This window comes from Saccopteryx bilineata, chromosome 1 (assembly GCF_036850765.1).
Source record: "Saccopteryx bilineata isolate mSacBil1 chromosome 1, mSacBil1_pri_phased_curated, whole genome shotgun sequence".
Lineage (NCBI taxonomy): Eukaryota > Metazoa > Chordata > Mammalia > Chiroptera > Emballonuridae > Saccopteryx > Saccopteryx bilineata.
In genome coordinates, this window is record NC_089490.1 from 108,116,583 (window position 1) to 108,132,482 (window position 15,900).

The 15,900-nt window shown below is 39.3% G+C and overlaps 1 protein-coding gene across 10 annotated transcripts in view; it reads right to left on the minus strand.

Annotated features, from left to right (window-relative positions):
• Window positions 1-772: 772 nt before the first annotated feature.
• Window positions 773-15,900, minus strand: part of KLRG1 (killer cell lectin like receptor G1) — a 39,259-nt gene continuing 24,131 nt past the window's right edge. For 9 of the 10 annotated variants that reach the window (XM_066263724.1, XM_066263790.1, XM_066263779.1 and 6 more), the window contains 2 exons: window positions 3,944-4,044; window positions 2,567-3,648 (listed from right to left, as the gene is read on the minus strand). In XM_066263724.1, the coding sequence (XP_066119821.1) occupies window positions 3,537-3,648; window positions 3,944-4,044 (213 nt within the window). In that variant the 3' untranslated portion in view covers window positions 2,567-3,536. Of the gene's footprint in view, window positions 969-2,566; window positions 3,649-3,943; window positions 4,045-15,900 lie in introns of those variants that run through there. The other variant, XM_066263760.1, reaches the window with a different exon arrangement.

Here is a 15,900-nt window from a genome sequence, read left to right on the forward strand (position 1 = left end):
GGCCAACTCGCTCTAATTGAGCCATTGCTGCAGGAGGAGTGGAGAAGAGAGAGAGAGAAGCAAGAGGGAGAGGGGTGGAGAAGCAGATGGATGCCTCTCCTGTGTGCCCTGACTGGAAATCAAACCTGGGACTTCCACATGTTGGGTCTACACTCTACCACTGAGCCAACTGGCCAGGGCCAATAGTCACTATCTTGATAATGGTGACAGACTCACAAGTGACATATATACATATGTCAAACTTGGCAAATTTTACTCTTTAAATATATTCAGTTCAGTGTGTGTCAATTGTACCTCAATAAAACTTTTTAAAGGGGGGGGATAACAAAAGAAGTTGTCACAATAAGCTAGGTAAACAAGAGTGGCTTGGACTAGAGTTAAAAAGTGAAGATGGAGAGAAATGGTGAGATTTGGGATATACTTTGGTAGTAGAGATGAGAAATATTGTTGCTGTAGTAAATTTAAAAAAGGAAGACATCACACTATTCTTCAGTTTGGAATCAGTGGATGGTGGGGCCATCTCCTGAGATGGGGAAGACTTGGGAGTAGGAATATAAGAGAGCATTCATCCCATTGTTTGTGATAGTAGGGAACAAAGACAAACTAGGTGTCCATCATCAAGAGAATGGGTACATAAAATGGAAACTATGCAGCTGCTACAATGAGTACATGTGCATAGTGCAACATGGAAGATCTCAAAACATAATGCTAGTGGAAGAAGTAACAGTGAGATATATAGAGAAAACATTAAACTAAATATGAAACAAATACAGAATAAAATTACATATTTTAAAAGGATGCAAACAAACTCAAGAAATATATCAAACATCAAAGTCTGTTCTTAAAGGAGGAAAGGGCAATGGAAGTGGGGTACAGGAATACAGGTAATAAATACACATTAGAAAGGCACATATGGACTCATTAAGATGGTGACATCTTGAACCAAGGAGTTTGATTCACTCCAATCACTGTAATAAAAACAAAATGGACAAGAGTTCAAGTTTTTGCTACATTTCAAGGATTATATAGTCATATTTTCAGTTTTCCTTCTGAGCCCTCAGATACCATATTGCTGTGACCTCTAAGTTTTTCCCTGTCTGGATTTGCTTCATTCTCATTTTGTGAGTGCTTTTATTATCTTTTTTTTTTTTTTTTTTTTTGTATTTTTCTGAAGTTGGAAACAGGGAGGCAGTCAGACTCCCACATGCGCCGGACCAGGATCCACCCCTGGCATGCCCACCAGGGGGCGTTGCTCTGCCGCAATCAGAGCCACTCTAGCGCCTGAGGCAGAGGCCACGGAGCCATCCTCGGCGCCCGGGAAAACTTTGCTCCAGTGGAGCCTTGGCTGCAGGAGGGGAAGAAAGAAATAGAAAAAAAGAGGGGGAGGGGTGGAGAAGCAGATGGGCGCTTCTCCTGTGTGCCCTGGCCGGGAATCGAACCCGGGACTCCTGCACGCCAGGCCGACGCTCTACCACTGAGCCAACCGGCTAGGGCTATTATCTTTAATAAATGTTTTATTCCAAACACTGCATATCTTTAAAAAGTTTAATATAATGTTCAACAAAGGGATCAACTGTGGAGTGCAAGGGCTGATAGAAAATGTTTCCTTTTCAGTTTTACTAAACTTTCTTCTATCAGGCAAAGGTAAAATAATTGAGTCAATCACTGATCCTATCCCCTAATAAATAAATCTAAAGAATAAATAAATGCCTAGGAAGTATGCTATGTCTAATGTAACACCATTAAGGAAGACAAAGCAGTGAAGAATTTGATCTCATTCAGATAATGGGTGGTAAAAATCCCTCCAAGAGGGCTGAACCCAGTCACAGCGGAGACCTGTACAGACCCTTCCTGCTCGGGGAGAAACTGAACCCGGCCACAGCGGAGAGCTGACAGACCCTTCCTGCTCGGGGAGAAACCGAATCCGGTCACAGCGGAGAGCTGTACAGACCCTTCCTGCTCGGGGAGAAACCGAACCCGGTCACAGCGGAGAGCTGTACAGACCCTTCCTGCTCGGGGAGAAACCGAACCCGGCCACAGCGGAGAGCTGTACAGACCCTTCCTGCTCGGGGAGAAACCGAACCCGGTCACAGCGGAGAGCTGTACAGACCCTTCCTGCTCGGGGAGAAACCGAACCCGGCCACAGCGGAGAGCTGTACAGACCCTTCCTGCTCGGGGAGAAACTGAACCCGGCCACAGCGGAGAGCTGTACAGACCCTTCCTGCTCGGGGAGAAACTGAACCCGGCCACAGCGGAGAGCTGTACAGACCCTTCCTGCTCAGGGAGAAACTAGGAGGCTTCTGCAGGCTCTACTTCTCTTTGAATAAGGAAATGAGATCGTGCACCTTGAAGTTATGGTCTAAGTGTAATCACTATCATCATCACATCCTTAACCCAGGGGTTACCCTTCAGCCCCAGAACACAAAGTGAGAGTTCATAAGGAGATAGAGTTGATTTCCACTACTTACTTCTATGAACATTATAACCTAACCCCTCTAGTTAATTAATGGGCTAACAGATACAACTAGAATAAAAAATTTTAAATTCTTATTTTTTAATTAATCCCTTCATTTATTTAATATTCACTGATAAAAAAAAACACTGTTATAGGTGTTTGGGATACAGCGGTGGAAAAGATAGAGTCCATGTCCTAAAAAAATCTACAAAGAACAAGACGAGTAAACAGATTACAATACGGTATCATCAGCAGTACAAAATTGTGGTCCCCTTCCCTACTCCCTCTTGTACCTTTAAGTGGTACCTTCTATCCTTATTTAGGTCTAAACTTGACTAAGAAAAAATAATAAAGTTTTTTTCTCAATTTTGAGGCATTTGTGCCTAAAATTATCTGAGGATTAATCACATAAATCTTCTCCTATAAAAATGGCTTATCAGATTGACCACTGTGGTAAATTAACATGCAAATCACACATTTCCAACATGGAAAAGAGATGGTTACACATTGGTTTATGCATATTCAGCAAAACTAAATTCAGTCCAGGCCAGGTCGTTAGGTAAGTGTAAAGAAAGCCCCACGCTGCTCTCCTTCTCTTTTCACAACTTATTTTCTCACCATTAGCAATATTCTTTAGAATAAAGCTTTATTTGCAAAGGGCCACTATTAGGATAAAAATATATTATCAGGGAGACATAACATGTCAACCCATTAGCACACATAAGTACCCTCTAATACATTAGCAGTAGTATACATTTGCACAGATTTCATCAGATCAGCTCAGAATATAATAAACAAAGGGTAAATTTTTGATAGAAATGGTGAGGGTGGAGATGAAGGAGGCAGAATTAGTAACAAGAATGAGGAATATTAAAAAACAAACTTTATGTGTCAAGATAACAGCTAAATACTCTCAAAGAGAGTGCAGCAATAAGCCTTCAGTGGAAGCTGCATTGATCTTACATCTAGTGCCATATCCTAGAAGTTTCAGCATTCACTAAGCATATACTCATGGCTATCCAGGATGACCCCAGAGGCGACTCGCTCTTCTTAGGGAGCCATACAACAGAACTGACAACTATCAAAGTCTGACCTTCTTACAGACCCATTGTAAAGGAACTTCACAGCTAGAGGCCTGGAGACCATTTTCATTGAGGGCACCACACTTCTGTACCATGCTGTTTGAAATAATTCTGTAAGAAATCAGAAAAATCAGAGTGACATACAGAGTAAAAAAGTTGTAAGGCATAAAAGGAGAAAAAAATAAGCAAATTCTTTTACCTTCTTTAGGCCCCATTTCTCTTAGCATCCAAAACACAGCAGAATAAAAACTTCTCATTAACCTCTCTAAAATGTCATCATTTTTTGTCCTTATCCTGTTTATTCCCTTCCCTGTTTCCTATTTCCTTACTCTTTCCTCTCTTCTCCATCTACTATTTTTGATCTAGTTCATATAATCTCTCCCTCCCTCTTCTTTGAAGCCCTTACCTTGGGGTGTTTAGGGCTGATCCATCTTCCCACCTCCAATCAGAATTCTTCCTTAGACCAATCCAGTAAAAATCCTTATTGAGGAAACTTTTGAGCGAGTTCTAAAAGAGAGATTAAAGATGATGAAAAAAAAGGTAAGAAAGATGCAAAAAAGAGAGAGAGAGAGAGATCCAGTGTCTTGGTCAAATATTTATTCTTTATAATCTTTTTATCATTATTATGGATTGAATGTCTATGTCCCCCTCAAAATTTTATATGTTCAAGCTCCAATCCTCACTGTGATGGTATTAGGAGGTGGGGCCTTTAGGAGATAATTAGGTCTAGATGAGGTCATTAGGGTAGAACCCTCACTAAGGATGGAATTAGTGTCTTTGCAAGAAGAGGCCAGGGCTCAGTCTCCCTCCACCATGTGAGGACAAAATGACAAGAACAAGGTTCTCCTGCCTGAGCAGGCAGTGGTGCAGTGTATAGAGCATCAGATTGGGATGCGGAGGATCCAGGTTTGAGACTCTGAGGTCACCAACTTGAGTGCAGGCTTATCTGGTTTGAGCAAATCTCATCAGCTTGGACCCAAGGTCACTGGCTTGAGCAAAGGAATTACTCAGCCTGCTCTGGCCCCACGGTCAAGGCACATATGAGAAAGCAATCAATGCACAATTAAGGTGTCGCAACGAAAAACTAATGATTGATGCTTCTCATCTCTCTCCGTTCCTGTCTGTCTGTCTCTATGTATCCCTCTCTCTGCTCTGGAAAGAAAGAAAGAAAGAAAGAAAGAAAGAAAGAAAGAAAGAAAGAAAGAAAGAAAGAAAGAAAGAAAGAAAGAAAGAAAGGGAAAGGAAGGAAGGAAGGAAGGAAGGAAGGAAGGAAGGAAGGAAGGAAGGAAGGAAGGAAGGAAGGAAGGAAGAATAAGGTTCTCTCACTAGGAACTATGTCTTCTAGCAACTTGATCTTGAACTTGCCAGTCTCGAGAACTGTGAGACATAAATGTATGTGGTTTAAGCAACTCAGTCTATGGTACTTAATTATAACAGTCCAAGTGGACTAAAACAACCACACACTCCAAATTCTCTCTTCTAAGCTTTAATTCTAGAGATATATTGTTTGTGGAATGGAGCATTTCCTAGAATTGACCTATATATCTCTAATTTCATTCTTATAACATGAAACAGATAGGATAAATATTACATCTCTACCTTCCATTACAGTTTCCTCCTGGATTGGATGGAGCACCTGATAGGTATTCAGATAACTTTGGAGGAAAAAAAGCTTAGTACTGCTATGAAAATAGTTATCTTTTTCATTATTATTTAATACATAAATTATTATTAAGCCTATGGCTATATTTTCTTCCCTCCACTAAACTCCCATTTTCTAAGTCCTCATCAAACTTGCATATGACAAGAAAAAACAAAACAGATCTTAGGGAAACAAGCTTAAGGTAAAGTTAAATTGGCTATACCCTTTCCACAGCCCAGACCACTCACAGAACAGAGAAAAGATTCTTTCCTCTGTGGATCCTGACACTGAAATGAAGGAGTTTATATGGTAAAGGAATCGCCTCTATAAATGAAACAAAATAAAGAGTAGATAAGTCCCAGAAAATCGATTTTGTCGTAAGATTTAGTGTTAATATCATGAATATAATTTGCAACAAATGATCACCTTAGATTCTGTGACAGAGTTTTGTTGTTTTTAATATTCAATGTGATGTTAATGTGACAAATATTATGTTTGTCCATGAGCAAGAGGTTAAAACTCTAAGTCTGAAATCCAAAAAAATTAATGGAAAACCATTACATATAAAATAAAAAGTTCAGTGCTTGTGTATGTTTTAGAGTATGACTGAATATTCAAAGCATCCATTTGTGTCTTAACAGATACCAAAGTCTCCTGGTTACATGTGGTGGGCAAACATAAGTGTGTGCAGTAGCACTCATTGGCATGGTAACTGATGCCTCTGAGTGCCCAACAAACACTGTATGTGTAATTAATGAGATAATTGCCTGGCATCTCTCTTTACTTCTAATTCTAATTCCCTGAAGTCGCTGCAAATCCCGTATGAAAATAAACTAATGAGGAACCTTTAAATTGGTTTTCTGTCCCTCCTATTTAGTTCCCAGCAAGTTTGCTTATAGTGTTTTTGTTTGGTTACTTTGTTAGTTTGGTTTTCAACTGAGTTAGAGTTTGATCTGATAGATGCTAAAGAAAAAGACCATAATTTGTTCCCATGATCATTTCCTGACTGATCATTCGCCTCAAGCCTCCTTCCTGTACAAATGCTTTGAGATAATCTGCCATTTCATCTGGCAGTGGCCATTACACAGAACATCATATTTCCTCCAATTCAATGAACCTGATTTGATTCTTCTCCTTCCTCTGTAAATTTCTCCCCTTTGGGGGAACAGAAGCTCAAGAAAGGGCAGTAAAATAGGTTATTTCACAGTGATTTAGTGGTAGGACTTGGACTAGACTCCATGTCCTCAGCATGTCCGCTACTGATACAGTCCATTTCTCTGTATCTCATCTTTTTCCCTAAACTGGACTTTCAGGCCTGACCTGTGGTGGTGCAGTAGATAGAGCGTTGACCTGGAATGCTGAGGTTGCCAGTTCTAAATTCTGGGCTTGCTTGGCTTGTCAAGGCCCATAGGAGAAGCAACTATGAGTTGGTGCTTCCTACTCCTCCTCCCTCTTTCTCTTTCTCTCTCCTCTCTCTCCAATCAATAGATAATAAACTGAACTTTTATTAGACCTGAAAAAGTGAGGCTCCTATGATGTCCCAAGAATCACACACATTCAGTGAGCTAAGAGACTACACAATTCTCTCTAATAAAACAAGCCAATATGACAACTTAAGCTTTTATTATAACATTGAATTTCAGTATTAGTTACTTCCTTGGGGTCTTGCCACAGAAGAGGCTGATGCATGAATAAAAATGTTTATTAAAGCTAAGAAATCTTCGGCCCTGGCTGGTTGGCTCAGGGGTAGAGCATCGGCCCGGCATGTGGATGTCCTGGGTTCAATTCCCAGTCAGGTAACACGGGAGAAGTGTCCATCTGCTTGTCCACCTTTCCCCCTCTCACTTCTCTCTCTCTTCTTCTCTCCTCCTGAAGCCATGGCTAGATTACAGTGAGTCGGCCACAGGCACTGAGGATGGCTCTATGGCCTTCACCTCAGGCACTAAAAGATGGCTCTGGTTGCAATAGAGCAAGGGGCCCAGATGGGCAGAGCATTGCCCCCTAGTGGGCTTGCCAGGTGGATCTTGGTCGGGGTGCATATTGGAGTTGGTCTCTGCCTTCCCACCTCTCAAAAAAAAAAAAAAAAAAAAAAAAGCTAAGACATTTTGTTTCTTCTTATACTCAAGGTCAGATATTCTAAAACCTGGGATTGAAGAAAGAGACCCAAGATGGTGGAGTATTCCTACATTTCTTTCAGGCCATCTGAAAAATCTCCTCTAGAGGGTTTTTTTTTTTTTTTTAATAAAAAAAGTTTCTTTCTTTATGTTTCAGGAATAAGTATATTTAAACATCTTCATTTTGCTCCAAATATATATATACATTTTTGTTCCTTGAAACATATCAATATTTTCTAATGACAGCTTAATTAATTGAATACTTTTGGAAGAAAATACTTGTTTTTTTAATCCAGAAGTTACTAAGAAAGCAGTGAGATTTCAACTTTATAATTATTACAATACCACTAGACGTCCCATTGTGACATCATCATTTCTACTCTAATCCAGGAAAATGGTTGCTAAAATGAAAGAGTGCCAAGGCTCTACCCTTAACTATATTTCTACACTATAGCTTCCTTTACCTTGGAAACTTTACTTCTAGTAAAGACACTAAAGGAAAATATTTTAGTTTGGACTGCTATAGCAAATTACCATAGAGTAGGTGGCTGAAACAATGGATATTTATTTCTCATAGTTCTGGAGACTGGGAAGTCCAAGATCAAGATGCTGGTAGATCAGATGTCTGGTGAGAACCTGCTTTCTGGTTTGCAGACAGCTGTCTTCTCACGTGGTAGAGAGCAGAGAGAGAGGTAAGTTCCCTAATTTCTCTTCATATAAGATCACTAATTCCATCATGAGTGCCCCACCTACATGATCTAATTACGTTCCAAAGGCCCATCTCCAAACGCCAACATATTGGGGATTAGGGATTCAATATCTGAATTTTTGAGGGTCACAAATACACAATCCATAACAGAGATAGAACAAAATTTTTGTGCTATTTCCCATTTTCACAATAACTTCTATTTTCTCTTCACTGGATTTCAACCCTAGTTTCCACTGAGGATGCATGGTAGTGGTGACTTCTAGACAAAGCATTAGAGATACCAACACAACTTGTTTACTAGCACTTCCTCCCCAAATAATTGATCTGTTATGATTGCTTTGTTTTCTCAGGGTAGAGTATCCTGAAAACAATTATGTTTTTTATTATTATGTATGATACTTTAAGGTTTACAAAATCCCTTTTCATTCTATTGCTAATTTCATTTGACATGCTAGCTACACAGTATGGCATTTAGGAAAACAAAACAAAAACAACATACTGTTGTTTACCACTAGCTCTATCGCTGCTATCTGAAGATAAATTGCTTAACCTGGCTGAGCCTCAGTTTCCTTATGAGAATTTATTTAGCTTAGATATTTATCAGAAAATTCTTTCTGATTATAAAATTCTTGACAGCCCTGGAAGGTAGGCAAATATTATCATCTTCATCTTTATAGAGGAGAAAACTGGTTCTCATGAGTGAAAAGAATTACTATCCAAGGTACTTTATTGAATATGCATCCACGTTTTCTCAGTGCTAAATTTTTGCATTATATAAGGCTCTCTCCTTCTACCAATAAATAAAATCACATTGTGCTTCTTATTAATGCTTTCCCACAATTTCTCTTTTCACATAGAATAAAATCTAAAATCTTCACTAGGTATTACAAGTTCTTACATGATCTAGCACCTTTCAACAATTTATTCACTTACTAGGTTCCGGCCACGTAAGCCTTCCTTCTGTTCTGTTAATCTGCCAACGGCATTTTTACATTAGGGTATGTATCTAGCTTTCCCCTCTGCCTGGAATACCCTCACCCTAGATTTTTCTAGGGCTGTAATTCAGGTCTAGGTGTCAGCTCAAAAGTTCCCTACTTAGAGAGGCCTTCCTTAATTGGCCAATCTAGAATAGTACCCACATTTGCTATTATAACATACTGTTTCATTTTCTTGAAAGCACATGCCAACATATTCATTTGTTTACTTGTTTCCTGTCTTTCCTCTGACTAAAATGTAAGCATCATAATAGCAAAAATTCTTGCTAACTACTGTATCCCCAGCACCTAGAAAAAATGTAAAATTATGTCCAATATTTAGAGATTTAAAAAATATAGAGTCTAAGGCTGAAAAAGATTTAAAACTTTTTTATTAAATTTTATTTTTATTTTATTTATTCATTTTTAGAGAGGAGAAAGAGAGAGAGACAGAGAGGGAGAGAGAGGAGAGAGAGACAGAGAGAGAGAGAAGGGGGGAGGAGCAGGAAGCATCAACTCCCATATGTGCCTTGACCAGGCAAGCCCAGGGTTTTGAACCGGCGGCCTCAGCATTTCCAGGTCAACGCTTTATCCACTGCACCACCACAGGTCAGGCAAGATTTAAAACTTTTTTTTTTTTTTTTTTGTATTTTTCTGAAGCTGGAAACGGGGAGAGACAGTCAGACAGACTCCCGCATGCACCCGACCTGGATCCACCCGGCACGCCCACCAGGGGCGAAGCTCTGCCCACCAGGGGGCGATGCTTTGCCCCTCCGGGGCATCGCTCTGCCGCGACCAGAGCCACTCTAGCGCCTGGGGCAGAGGCCAAGGAGCCATCCCCAGCGCCCGGGCCATCTTTTGCTCCAATGGAGCCTTGGCTGCGGGAAGGGAAGAGAGAGACAGAGAGGAAGGAGGGAGGGGGGGTGGAGAAGCAAATGGGCGCTTCTCCTATGTGCCCTGGCCGGGAATCGAACCCGGGTCCCCCGCACGCCAGGCTAACCGGCCAGGGCCAAGATTTAAAACTTTTGAACATAAGTTTTCTGCCTTTTTTTACTTTACCCCCTTTGAGTGCTTAATTGTATATATATGTTGGGGGTAGGGGAGGAAACTGAAAGCATAAAGGAAGATGAAATAATATCCTAATTTTCAGGGCCCTGGCCGGTTGGCTCAGCGGTAGAGCGTCGGCCTGGCATGCAGGAGTCCCAGGTTCGATTCCCGGCTAGGGCACACAGGAGAGGCGCCCATCTGCTTCTCCACCCCTCCCCCTCTCCTTCCTCTCTGTCTCTCTCTTCCCCTCCCGCAGAGAGGTTCCACTGGAGCAAAGATGGCCCAGGCGCTGAGGATGGCTCTATGGCCTCTGCCTCAGGCGCTAGAATGGCTCTGGATGTGACAGAGTGACGCCCCAAGATGGGCAGAGCATCGCCCCCTGGTAGGCATGCTGGGTGGATCCCGGTCGGACGCATGCGGGAGTCTGTCTGACTGCCTCCCCGTTTCCAGCTTCGGAAAAATGAAAAAAAAAAAAATCCTAATTTTCAGAATAGCTTGAAATCTTTCATGCATTTCTTAACCAATTTGCTTAAAAGGATTATTTAAATTAGAGGAAAATGAGGTTTTCCTCATTTCTCCACTAGAATTATGAAAAAAAACAGAACAATTCTTTCTTCTCTTCTCAGCAAAAGAAATGACAACTGCTAAAGCACAGATATGAGAAAAGACTTGCTGAGAAATGTCATTTAGGGTTTAAAGAGCTGAGATTAGATAATGTCACTTACAAATTCCAATCCTGCACTTACTACTTTTAAGACCTACACACAATTCTAAGTCAGTAAAAATTTCTTTATCACCTTTCCTTGAACATCATCCCACTGGGAGAAGCCTTTAAAACTAGAGTGCAGTTCCAATATTCTGTGTACTCATGGAGAAAGTATGTGTGTGTGCGCGTGCAGGAACAGCATAAAAGTGTAAGCAACGGTGTTAAGTCAGACCTCTTGGTATCCAGAGAGGGTGTGAACTAAAGCACTTAGTTGTTATGTGACCTTTAGGGTTTATAATGTTTGGTTATATGGTAGAAAAAAAATGCAAAACCTAAATGCTAGATGAAGACAGACCCAAACACAAAATTAGGTACATTTTTCTTTCCTTTTCCTTTCTTTCTTTTTTAAAGTCAATATTTATACCTTACACACACACACATGCACACAGGCTTTTTGCAGGTAATAATTTTAAATTGTAATTAAAGTATTTTAAGGTGTAGAATATATTCCTTAAACTCCTAAAATTAAACATTGTTTATGGGATATATCAAATCATTTCAACTCATATGGACATAAGCTACTAATGTATCAAGGCTACTAAATTGGCCATATTTTTGATTGGCAAACTGAATTTCAGGGACTGTATCTTAAAGAAATGACCTCAAGAAAAATAACTCATATAAATATGCTTATAGCTCCATAAAAATTAGAAATAAGTAAAAACTTTGCTTAAATATGAAAATAGTTAAGCAATAATAAAATAATACAGAATTTTAAAAACTACCTAGAATAATTTATCAAAAACAAGAATGACATAATAGTATGTGATAAAAACCAGAACACAAATATAGGGTGTCTAAAAAGTCTAGAAACATACGATAAATATATATATATTTTTAAATTTTTACTTATTGATTTTAGTGAGGGAGGAAGAAAGAGAGACTAAAATATTAAGTTGTTCCTGTATGTGCCCTGACCAGAGATCGAACCAGCAACCTCTGTGCTTCAGGATGATGCTCTAAGCAACCAAGCAATCCAGCTAAGGCAGGATATATTTTTAATTAGTGTGTCTGTTATATTTTCTTTTTTAAAGTTTTATTCATTCATTTTACAGAGAGAGGAGAGAGAAGGGAGGAGCAAGAAGTATTGACTCATAGTTGCTTTACTTTAGTTGTTCACTGGTTGCTTGTTGATTGTTGTATGTGCCTTGACAAGGCTAGCCCAGTGTTTCCACTGGCAACCTCAGCGTTCTGCATTGATGCTCTATCCACTGCACCACCACAGGTTAGACTGTCTGTGTTATTTTCAAATAATAGGATTGGCCTGACCTGTGGTGGCGCAGTGGATAAAGCATCGACCTGGAAATGCTGAGGCCGCCGGTTCGAAACCCTGGGCTTGCCTGGTCAAGGCACATATGGGAGTTGATGCTTCCAGCTCCTCCCCCCCCTTCTCTCTCTCTCTCTCTCTCTGTCTGTCTCTCTCTCTCTCTGTCTCTCTCTCTCATCTCTAAAAAATGAATAATAAATAAAAATTTAAAAAAAAGGATTAATATGTTTCTCTTTAATCTCCAGACCCTTTTAAGGTAAAGCAATGAATGTAGTTATTAATTTGAAAACAGTACATATTGAGCATCCCTAAAGTCTAAAATCAATTGAATCTATTGCTTTAAATTTAGACTTATTTCACCTGAAAACATGTCCGGAGGTTGAATAAAAACACATTAAGCATATTACTTGTAACTAACGTACTAATAATATCTTTTTTTTTTGTTTTTTGTTTTTGTATTTTTCTGAAGCTGGAAACAGGGAGAGACAGTCAGACAGACTCCCGCATGCGCCCGACCTGGATCCACCCGGCACGCCCACCAGGGGCGACGCTCTGCCCACCAGGGGGCAATGCTCTGCCCCTCCGGGGCGTTGCTCTGCTGCGACCAGAGCACTCTAGGGCCTGGGGCAGAGGCCAAGGAACCATCCCCAGCGCCCGGGCCATCTTTGCTCCAATGGAGCCTTGGCTGCGGGAGGGGAAGAGAGAGACAGAGAGGAAGGAGGGGGTGGGGGTGGAGAAGCAAATGTGTGCTTCTCCTATGTGCCCTGGCCGGGAATCGAACCCGGGTCCCCCGCACGCCAGGCTGACGCTCTACCGCTGAGCCAACTGGCCAGGGCCACTAATAGTATCTTAAAATAAGTTTTCCTATTTGGGGCGACACCAGAATCTATGTTAACACAATAAATTAAAATCAATTAAAAAAAATAAAATAAAATAAATAAAATAAAAAAATAAGTTTTCCTGTTTCCAGACATTTTAGATATCTTTTAGCAAGTAAACATGGATTGCTATCACATCAAAGTATGCAGCTACATTAAGAGATTGCAAAAGAAAATTTGACAAGCTACAATTATGTAAGTTTCATACTGGTAAGAATTTTCTCTATAGCGTTGTGTATGGGTACGATACTTAAATTAGCCTTGCTCTATATACCAGAGCACTTTAAAAGATAGTAAAAACTGTGCATCAACCAATAAATGGATAAACAAAATGTGATATATCCATATAATGGAATATTATTCAGCCACAAAAAGGGATGAAATTCTGAAACATGCTACAGCATGGATGAAAGTTGAAATCAGTCAGATACAAAAGAACCTGATAGGTAAACTCAGAGAGGCAAAAAGTAGAAGGGGTCACCAGGGGCTGGAGAAAGGGGAACATGTGGAGTTAGTGTGTAATGAGACAGAGTTTCTGTTTGGGATGATGAAAACATTCTGGAGATACACAGTGGTGATGGTTGCACAACAAAATGAATGTACTTAATGCAACTTAATTATACACTTGAAAATGGCTAACTACTAAGCTTTATGATATGCATATATGCATATTTTAACACATTTTTTAAAAAGTTTTTTAAAAGAATAGTGAGAGATCTATCTACTACACCTACACTTGGTGTGAAGTTCATACTGGCTGTTTGGTCTGTTTATGAAGATAAAGCAATAACGGACACACAAATTACCAGGCTATGAAGTCTTCCAGTGTGAAAAAAGTTCTTCTATCATTTGCCCTGTGTTTCCAGCCATTTATTTAAACCTTCTGACCTATCATTTCAGAATTTCTATAAGGGAAATAATTCACTAAGTCATAATTACTTTGTGATACATAATTTACCAAAATTTCATGTATTCAGAGACAGAAGAGAAAAACAAAAGTTATTTTGACTCTGGGGTTTATTTTGAAAGACAAGGAGAATTAGTTAAAGTGAAAAGGAAGAAATACTGTAATTGATTCTTACTATGTTAAAGAAATTTCCACATCAATTTTTCTCTCCTAATATTCACAACAATTCCAGAAATCTCTTTCTCCACTTGGTACATGAGGAAATTCAGAGTCAGAAGAAATTAAGAAAATTGCTGAAGTTCACACAGTTATCAGTGTAGTAAAAACAAACTCATGACTGTAAAAGAAACTAAGCTCTTTCCATTACCTGATCCTAGTTTTTAAAATGAGAGAAACGACCAAATCACTATAGTGTTTGTACTGCAGTCTCCAAAGAAGGAAAACTTGAATATTATGAGGTGTAAACCCTTAATACAAGAAAAGGCCGGCAGCCTGGCCTGTGGTGGTGCAGTGGATGAAGTGTTGACCTGGAATGCTGAGATCGGTTCAAACCCCGGGCTTGCCTGGTCAAGGCACATATGACAAGCAACTACTACAAGTTGATGCTTCCGGTTCCTTCCCACTCCCCTTCCTCTCTCTCTCTGTCTCCTCGTTCTAAGATTAATAATAATAAAAAAGAAAGAAAGGAAGGAAGGAAGAAAAGCCAGGGAGAAGATAGAGATGACCCTAAAGTCATAAATTCTAACAAGGAATATAGTTAAAGTTGAATAGGTTGTGAAAACAATAAACTCTGATGATATCATCTCAAGTTATGGTAATAAGGAAGAAAGACATTGTAGGGTAAAGAGCATAAAGAAAAAATTTAAAAACCAAAATACTGTATTTGTATAGGGAACTCTGTCCTGTTTATCTTAAAATAATATATCAAAACTGAGAAAAAATGCTAATATCCCAAATGAACTGAGCCTTGTGGAGGGGTGGGAATGACAACAAAAATAAAAACTGTGACTATATCTAAAATCTAAAGAGAAATTTAAAAAGCCAGAAAACACAGAGGCCAGATACCATGTCAACAGAAACCTGAGGAAATAAGACCAATTCAATTTCAAATTTGTTTTTATTTTCTTAAAAATAAAATAAATCTTAAAGTCCAAGATTGAAAAAAGAGATGCATGAGCATCTGACAATTTTAAATATATTTAAATACCAAGGGCCATGTCATGTACATTCCAGATTTCAAATTCAAATAAATTTTAAACAGATAGGTGTAGAAAAGAAAAGACAACAGAAGACAATTACAGATAATAGAAACATTTTATCTCATTTTTCAGCATACACAGGATAGATTCTGGAAGCTGTCAAATACACTATTTTTATAAGTGACTTTAAAGGGTGGGTTAAAGTGACATTTGAAATTTGACTCTGACATAATAAGGAAGAGGAGGAGGAAAATGTGCAGGTGGAAAAGGAGTTGGAGGAGGAGGAGGAGGAGGAGGAGGAGGAGGAGGAAGGACGTGGAGGAGAAGATGAAGAACTGGCTTTGTCAGATTTGTACTCATCAATGATATGGAGATGTTGAATTCTCCAGAAGAAGCTGTGAAGATGAAGAATAATATACATAAAATACCTGGCACATAGCTCAATACATAGCAGTTTCTAGTATTGTTTTTATACATCTGCTATAACTAGTCCAAGATAGAATATAATGTGTGCATGTGTGTGTATGTATATATACATATATGTATATATATAAACATATACTGAAAGATGACTATTTAAAACTATGAGATGGATACTTCTTATAGCCTGTAGCCTCCAGCATATAGCAACCTAATTCCTTAGCAGTATTCTCTACCAGGGGAATACCAGTTTGAAAAACTTCAGTTTTAATATACCTGTCTGCTCTTTTGGTGGCTGTTCAGACCTAAGTATGATACTAGAAATATCAACTAGACTTTAACATAGTATATACATCTTGTCTTGAAAACAAAAGAATAACAACACTAGACAAAAAGCTCAGCAGGTCAAATATAAGTCATATTTACTCTACAGAATCTGA